Source organism: Sciurus carolinensis, chromosome 2, assembly GCF_902686445.1.
Source record: "Sciurus carolinensis chromosome 2, mSciCar1.2, whole genome shotgun sequence".
NCBI lineage: Eukaryota > Metazoa > Chordata > Mammalia > Rodentia > Sciuridae > Sciurus > Sciurus carolinensis.
Genome location: NC_062214.1, coordinates 195,224,209 through 195,233,135, shown reverse-complemented (window position 1 = coordinate 195,233,135; position 8,927 = coordinate 195,224,209). Strand labels below are relative to the sequence as shown.

The following is an 8,927-nucleotide window of genomic DNA, read 5'->3' as shown; positions in this document are numbered from 1 at the left end:
GATGTGTAAGGAGTATTAAAATATCCATGCATCGCTTTAATCACAAGTCACTGTAATTGAGTGCAAAAATTAAAGGAAACTTGAGTTGCTTTATTTAGCTTCCAATTTCTGGGAGGCTCAAGAATTATAAGTATTCTGGACAACAAAAGAAAATAAGACTGTGCTTACAGATCTTTTTTTCTGCCATATTCTTTCTTTAGGATTGCTATTTTATTGTTGCCCTTTCTGTTACACGGGATGTACACATCAGGTGTTAAAAGGTACAATACATTCTACAACTGAGCACCACTTTCTGTAACTGAACAGGCAAAGAAATTACACTGAACATCAGCATCTGGCAGTATTTTTTTTTTTTTTTTGGAAAAAAAAAGTGACTAAAATGGGTTTAAATTGATTAACACTATTAAATCACATCTAATATTTGATACTACATGATTCAATACAGCTATACGATACAATTATACAAAATGTGTTAACATCAAAGAATACAACCAAAATTAAGATAGCAAACAAAACCTATATAACTTTTTTTTTGTACAGGAAAATACTTTTGAAGTATGCATGTAACTGCCCATTCTTTTAAAGAAAATCTACTGCAAGCAAAGTTATCAACCTCCAGAAAAAATCACACATAGCATTACTAAGCATATCCCCAAAAAGTGTACAATATGCACACTTGGAAAATACAAAATTAAAAAAATTGTAAGCAACAGGTGAGCTTCGTATTTATAAGAATGTGAAAAGAAGTCCCATTTTTAGCACTGTTGTATAAAGAATTGTCTTTTGATGCGAAGTTCATGAATTGTCCTCCTGCTGGGACCACACTTTACAAAAACACCGTGTTTTTGAAACGAGATTACAGAGCAAGATAGAGCATCTTAGCAATGTCATCTTATTAAAGTTTTTTTTTTTAATTTTTACTACTTTATCAAAACATGTCCCTTAGGTGTGTAGGATTCATTTTTTAAAATTCTTCCTAGAAATAATATACAAAGGAGAGGCATATTTATTCCCAATCACACTCCTGGAAGATGCTTCCCACGGTCGAGAAGGGTCTTCTCTCTTCTTTTCACTGGTTGTTTTTGGCCTTAGCATGTGTTAAGATGTGAGATTTCAGGTTGGTTGACTGAGCAAACTTCTTATTACAACCATCGAAGGGGCACACATAGGGCCTGTCTCCGGTGTGGATTCGCACATGTGTGCGCAAATTGAAGTCCAGTGAAAAGCGTTTCCCGCAGCCTTCGAATGTGCACTGTCGAGGGAAGACCAGATATCAGCCCACTTGGCAAGCGTGACCAGACCCCGGGAGCCAGCGCTCGCCACTTGGGTGGACCTGAGCCCATTTGTTCTACCACACACTTTCTTCCCTGTCCTGGGAGATGCAGTCTAGAATCTGTGGGCAGGGATCTCCAACTGTGCATGCTGACACCCTCTGAAGACTTGGGTTGGCCCTCATGGCTCGCCTACGTACTACCGGAGGAAAACACTCCGTAAAATAGCAAGAACTGTCCAAAATCTCAGGCTAAGGCCCTAGTGTGTCTATAAACATTCTTAAAGAGTAAAATAAAAATGAATACGAAGTCTTCTGGTGTCAACTGTCAAAAAGAACCATGTCAGACCGACTGTGTTGCCAGTTGGCTCACTTACTTGTGGACTTCTAAAAACAAGATAAACTATCACCTCCACTTATTCTCATACAATAAAATGTCAAAAGTTCTCTGCCAACTCATATTTCAATATGCTATCACCTACCAAAATTAAACTCCCCTCCCGTCATGGACACACTAGGAACTGAGTTGTGGGTTTGCTCTCACATAACCCTGTCACTCTCCTACCTAAACGGAAGTGCTCCATAGACAGCACCATGCCTGGTACCCAGTCTCATCTAGATCACACAGGGAGGCCGGGGCGAGGCGAGCCTTGCAAGTGCCTCAGGAGGGGTGACAGGAAGACCTTCACTCTGGGCTGGCACCCCCCAAGTCATGGCCACATGGCCTAGCTTGTGGCACAGAGACCACAAGGCAGTGTGGAGGGGAGAGGGAGCTGGCTCTACCTGAAAGGGCTTCTCTCCAGTATGAACCAGTTGGTGTCGTTTTAGTTTTGAGCTCTCAACAAAAGCTTTGCCACATTCTGCACAGACGTGGACTCTGGGGCCGTGGGTGTGCAGATGTTTTCTCATAGCAGAGTTATCCCTGAACATCTTTGTGCAGCCCTTGAAACAGAGAAAGAAGCTTAGTGGTTCACACTGCAAACTCTTGAGAAGGATTCAACCACTTAACAGCCTTCACTGATCTATTAGAACAAAGCAGCCTCCCACCCCCCATTTTAACTTTACTTAGCATTACAGCAGAACATTAAATTATTTAAGACAAAAAACAGACAACTGAGAAAGGCCTTATCTTTTAATGCAAACCCATGTTTTACAGATGAGGAAACTGAGGCTTAGAGATGTCTTGAAGTAGACTTGCCCAAGGTCACACTACTAGTAGTAGCCCAGCTGGGACTAGAACCCAGCGCCCCGGCTTCCAGCTATGCCACAGCCGCCTCACCCCGCCACGCCCCCCCGATGCGGTAACAGAAGCACTGGGAAATAAACGGAGTTAAAATGACGGTAGTCCACCGCTACCTTTGGTGGGCCCCATATTCTGTGCTGCAACAATGGGCTGTCATTCTCCATCGCCTACTGTTCCCTCTTCTCTCTTTGCCTCTTTCCCCTTCTTGACAGAGAAAGAAGCAAGAGGGTCTCCAAGGAATGGCAACTACAGAAGAAATTTATTTTGTGAGACACCGGGAAAAGGAAGAGGCAGGCAAAGCGATACCAGTGCGGGGAGGCAGATGGATGTGCGGCGCCCGAGAAGCATGTCCTCAACAATTTCTTCTGCAGTTGTTGCCCATGATGGAGTGAATGGGGAAATGGTGAGACAGCATGACAGAAGGACAGCACAGGGCACCACCAGACAGCTTCACAGGCACAAGGGAGGGAAAGCCAGTCTTTTCACCTTGACCTCTAGGTTCAGTTTCCATTTACAAAATGGAATTTTAAAAAATTTAATTGAAAAGAAGTGTACAGAGAAGCTAAAGAGATGACAGGCACTTAAGTCATAACTGTTTTCAAATGCTTATTTTTGTCCCCAACGAAAATTATTTTATATTTCAAAATCACTACATTAAGAGAATTAAAAATACAAAACATTTAGGAGTGTGCAGTTTTCACATGGGCAACTAAACATGAAACTCAATTTATCCTAAATTTATCCTTCGCCAATTGGTGATTTTTAGAAATTCTTCACTCCATTCATATCTCCCCATGTTTCTATGCACTTATGTGATAGCAATTTTCTATTAAGTTCTACATCCAATTAAGTTTGAAAAATAGCCCCCAACTAATATCTCAAAGTATGTTCTGAGTTATCCATTTAATTTGCAAGACTAATTACATTTGAAAACAATTAAGTACCCTTCTAGAAACATGATTAACAGGGTAAATAAGAAAACTGAAAGAAATTATGAAGTCTTTGGCTTTGTTTTTTAGCAAATATTTCCTAATTTCATTCGTGAGCCTACATTTCTTAAAGGACCATGGGTAAGATACAACCCAATGCCTTAAGATTTGTTAATGACCTCAAAGGAATGAGCTCTGGCACAGTAGAGTCAACAGACAGCAATCCACACAGCTTCCTACGGTGGGCCCACTTAATAGTAGAGAAATTCAGGTGTCTTTTACTAAACAACAAAACTTTGTCTCTTGAATTTAGAAACCAAAGATTATAGTTCCTCCCTTTACCTCAATTCTGAAAGTGGAAATAAATGAGCAAATTTCTTATAGACTCTCTAGAGCTTCAGTCACAGTTTCATGAACACTTCCCCCTAGCATTACTTACTTTATGAGGGCAAGCTATTGTTCTTGGAGCATCATCTTCTTTAATTTTTCTTGGCTTCATTCTTATCAAAAAAAAAAAAGAGAGAGAGAGAGAAAGAAAGAGAGACAGATTTGTAGGAGTGGGTACACTCAACTGGCATAAATCATATAGTGCCTAAAATGCTCTCCTTATAGCCAACAAAACTAAGCTTATAACACGACTACTCCGCTCACCGAATGGCAAGGACCACAATAAGGAGCGACGCCCAGAAGGCTGCACTGCCACTGTGGCCTCAGAGCTGAGAAGCTGGTGCAGTTGGGCATGGCACCATGATCTGTGTGACTCAAATACCTGCTCTTTTCTCTTGACCCTCTGGAAAAATACAAAGACCAGGCCAATCTCCTAGTGGGAGGGGCTGGGCAAGTACCCAAAGCAGCTGCCTTTCGTAAAGGTACCTTATGAAAAGGGAACAACAGGCATGAAGTATGAAACAACAGGCAAAAATATGTCTACACAGCTGCTTAAAAACACAGGGCTGGGGTTGCAGCTCAGTGGTAGAGCACTTGCCTGGCATGTGTGAGGTACTGGGTTTGATTCTCAGTACCACATGTAAATAAAATGAAGGTCCACTGACAACTTAAAAAAAAAAAAAAAAAAAAAAAAAACAGAAGATGGGTCCACTTTATACAGGTACAAATGAGCTTTAAGATATATGGATTTTTGAGAGGATATGCTTGCTAGGGAGTGATATCAGCCAAATTATATTGTTATGTTGTGTGCATGTGTTAATATGTAACAACAAATGCCATCAATATGTACAACTATAATCCACCACCAATTAAAAAAAATGTGGGCCAGGCGTGGTGGCATACACCTTGTAATCCCAGTGGCTCGGAGGCTGAGGTAGGAGGATCATGAGTTCAAAGTCAGCCTCAGCAACTTAGCAAGACCCTGTATCTAAATAAAATACTGGGGATGTGGCTCAGTGGTTAAGCGCCCCTAGGTTCAATCCCTGGTACAAAAAGAAAAAGAAGATAAAAAGAAAAAACGGGGAAAAAATATATCATTTTTACAAAGGGAATGAAAAAAGTCCTTTTAAACAGAATTCTTTAGACACACCAAAGTATCAAAGGGCTCTCAAGGAAACACAGCAAACCATCACCACTGTTACCCAAGGGATTAGTGGGCCGGTGGGAAACACAAGACTCAGACGGTCTCATTTCTACAGTTAGTTTTGATGGTGGAAGTGGAAGGGCAGTTACAGTTTTTAAAAATGGTGAGAAGATTTATTTTAAACAGAGATTTGTGGCCCTACTTTTGTTTGGGGGCCTGGAAGTGACCATCTGTGACGAGAGACCTGGCGAGGTGGGCAACCTGGCAGAACCCTATGCAAAGCCACTACCTGGTAGCTTGCTCAAGTGGCAACTTACCCACCTGCTACTTGCACTGAACTGACCTTTGGTCTGCCATCAAAACTTCCTCTCCAAATACTCTCTACATATTCGGTGTGGGGTAAGAAATTGAGAGTTCCTAGAAAAACTAAAAAAAGATTTCAACCTCTGAAACATTTTCTTTTTGTTCCCATTTCTGCTATCTGCACCCTGCCAGAGGGTTCATGCTTTATAAACAAACTACTAAGCCAATGGTTCCTTAACACTAAAAGCTCATTTATCACCACCCTTTTGTTACAAAAGACTACTTTTGTTATCTTTCAGTTAACAAAAGTCCTAACAATATTGTTCTTCACCCTGGATCTGGGGAAAAGGGTTAGGTTACCTGGCCCTTATTATGTTATAAAATCTGAACTTATGACTGACTAAAATCCCATACCCTAGGAGCGTAAGAGGAACATGTGTCTGGTAGTATCACTTATGTCCATGGAGTCTGTTCAAGACTATACAAATATTTTACTTTAAACTGATAACATTTTCTGAGGGGTACTCTTCCCACTCCAAACCAGCAGACACTCTTCTTTCTTGTAAATGGACCATCACACCAGCTAGTAGGCATTTCTTAAGTGCCAGCTGTGTACAGGGCTCTGAACTAGTTTTTGTTGTCTTAAATACCAGTAAATCCTTGGTGTTTGTCTGAATTTACATACTAGAGAAGGCAATAGCTTGGTGCCAGGGCGCCACCTGGAGGCTAGATCGTGTGAAAAACAACACTGATGAAGGGTTTCTATTTTTCTCAAGTACTGGTAATTTTTTGAAAAGTATTCTAAGACTCAAGTTCCAATCTTTCTAATTAAGAATGTTTATTCTTTGATGACTCTACTGAAGTGCTGTGTGTGAACTGTGGCTCAACTCTGGATCGTTCGGACTCACAGAATGGTGCACACCTAAGCGGCTGAATTTTATCTAAGTAAACCTGACGTAAGAAGGTCCTAATCATATATTTTCTGAGATTTGCTGGTATAAAGTTAATTTTTAAGATATTATGTTATGCACAAAAGAGAATAAATAGTCCCAAGAGACCCAACTCTTGATTTTTTTTGATAAGCGTAAATGTCATTTTCAAAAATCTGTTCTAATATTTAGAAGTCTATTTATTTTAGGATGAGAATTTAAATTTGGACAAACATCCATGACTTGAGGGGTCAATGTAAGATTTAACTGTAGTCACTCTGAAGTTCCTTGGCACATCACCCTTCACTAGAGTGGTCATTTAAAAAAAAAAAAAAAGTACACTTGGATTGAAAATGTTCTGTTTTATAAGACTAAAATCATATACACTACCACTTAGAATTCTAGTCGGCCCTCCCCAAAATATTCAAGTGACTAGATGTCAGTGTTCATTCACTGACTGTGATACTTCAAGAACCCAGAAACAACGAGGACAACAGCACAGGCGTTTCGAACGAGACGGGATGGGATGTGTGACTTGGAGCTGACTCCTACTAGCTGCATGACCTTGAGCAAAAACTACGAACTTCTCCACCTCGGTTTCTTATTCTGTAAACAGGCACAATGCTCCCTGCTTTATAGAGTTGCAAGATTCAAGATGATACATGTTAATAAACACTTGGAAATGTCAGTCATTACCAATGGCTGTGTTAAACAGACTATTTAAAAATTATTTCCCCAGCCCTGCCCCTCTGCTGGCCTATGAGGAATTGAACCCAGAGTTCTACCACTGAGCTACACAACCCCAGTCCTTTTTTATTTTGAAATAGGACCTCCCTTTAATTGCCAAGGATGGCCTGGAACTTGCAATCCTTCTGCCTCAGCCTCCCAAGTAGCTGGGATTACAAATGTGCACCATCACATTAAAAAAAAAAAAAAGCCATTACTTAAAAAAAATTATACCACTTGTGCAAAACAATACAGAAGGTTCTGGTGTTCCAAACCACCCGTTCAACTACAGGATGAAGGGACTGAAGAAAGACCAGCACAAGCACAAAAGTGCCCCTCAGCAGATTCTTTTGTTTCAGTAAAAATGGAGACTACTCTCCCTGTGACCCAACCGCTGGACTTATAACCTCTCATTCTGATGTGTGGAAGGAACATCGTGAAGACGGGGCCCCAGAACTCAAGCTTGCAGGCATGTCCTGACGCCATTTCAGCAGAGTATTGTATAAACCCAGTTTTGACTGTAAATATCCCAGAAGCAGGGATTCTCTAATGAAAATAAGCCTGCAAAACAAGCTTAGTTAATTGTTAGATCGGCACCAATGATTCGGACCCATGATGGGAAGACAACTTCTGGGAGGGGGGTGATACTGCTATGGTCTGCAAGCACAATTCACCTCCTTTTCTTTGTGCAGTAAGTTATTTCTTAAGCAGACAGTATATATTCATGCAACAGCAAGGACTTTAAGGGCATTTTCATCTCTTATATCACACTTTTACCTAGTCCTTTGACAGTCTCAGGGTAGACAGGGACAAAAACACCACCACCATCAGAATGTACCTTCATGCTCCTCTTTCTAAACTGGAGGGGTTTTTTCCCAGGACTGGGGGCTGAACCCAGGGCTTTACGCACGCTCTACCACACTGAAGCTATGTTTCTGGCCTTTCTAAAACTTTGAGGCAGTTTCTCATTAAGTTGCCCAGGCTGGTCTCAAAACTGCCTTAGTCCCTGAGCAGCTAGGATTATAGGTGTGCTCCACCAAGCCTGGTCAGAACAGAGGTTTTCAAAGGCTAACTTCCTTAATGAAATATACACAACAACTGAATTTAATCAGAAAACAGAACCTACCAGGCCCAACTCACTGACCACTTTTCAAGTATTTTACTAAAGGGACATTTCAGGACAGAATAAAGTTCCCCACAGTCCCACCTCAGCAAGGCCATGACTTTCAAATGGAAGCCATCATTTCTTCTGTCTGTCCTCTCACAACCTAACTGACACGTTAAGCAATCTAGGTGGAGCATGGCGGGAACCTGAAACATTCTGTGGTCAGTTTCGAGTCCAGTCCAGTGTCCCATCACCCCAAGTCACAGAGTAGAGGGAAAATTATCCAATACTCTGCTCTAAACTAACACCAACCACAACCCCTGAGCATGGCTTGGAGACACTGAGCAGAGGGGATGAGGAAAGGCAGCCAGCAGAACCCATTCTGTGGATCAGTAAAGACGTGGTCTGGCCCCCTGATAATGAGAAACTTGGGTCTCTGTGTCTTTAACTTGCAGAGTGCCAGTCACCAATTCTGGGGCCTCCAGAAAAAAACCCTCTCCAACTCACACAGATTCTCGAAATGTGCATACTTGGCAAAACAGGGTACTCAGGCTCAGACACTTTTCTTTACCTCCTGTTCAATCAGGCAGTGTGTTAAGATGATCTTCAGGAGATGCCACGTAAAACTGGGATGAACCAGTCACACCTTGTGCATCCTGGCACCCAAACCCCACACACCTTACTCTTTACAAACAAGACCATCGGGGTCATCACACTCAAGACACAGAATGAAATCTTTCACTGGCTGATTTTAAAAGAAAAAGAACATCATTTACCTTCACTTTACAATTGTGCAGGCGCTGCCCGGGGTGTGCCAGATCACACTTTGGGCTCAATGAGTCCAACACATGGCTACAAGCACAAAATTTCCTTGAGTCAGGCCCAAGGAGT

The 8,927-nt window shown here is 41.6% G+C and overlaps 1 protein-coding gene across 1 annotated transcript in view; it reads right to left on the bottom strand.

The window, feature by feature from the left end:
* Positions 1–299: 299 nt before the first annotated feature.
* Positions 300–8,927, bottom strand: part of Yy1 (YY1 transcription factor) — a 30,471-nt gene continuing 21,843 nt past the window's right edge. Inside the window, exons 3-5 of the mRNA XM_047538745.1 lie at positions 3,882–3,942; positions 2,054–2,212; positions 300–1,252 (exon numbers count right to left, since the gene is read on the bottom strand). Of these exons, the coding sequence (XP_047394701.1) occupies positions 1,070–1,252; positions 2,054–2,212; positions 3,882–3,942 (403 nt within the window). The 3' untranslated portion in view covers positions 300–1,069. The remainder of the gene's footprint in view (positions 1,253–2,053; positions 2,213–3,881; positions 3,943–8,927) is intronic.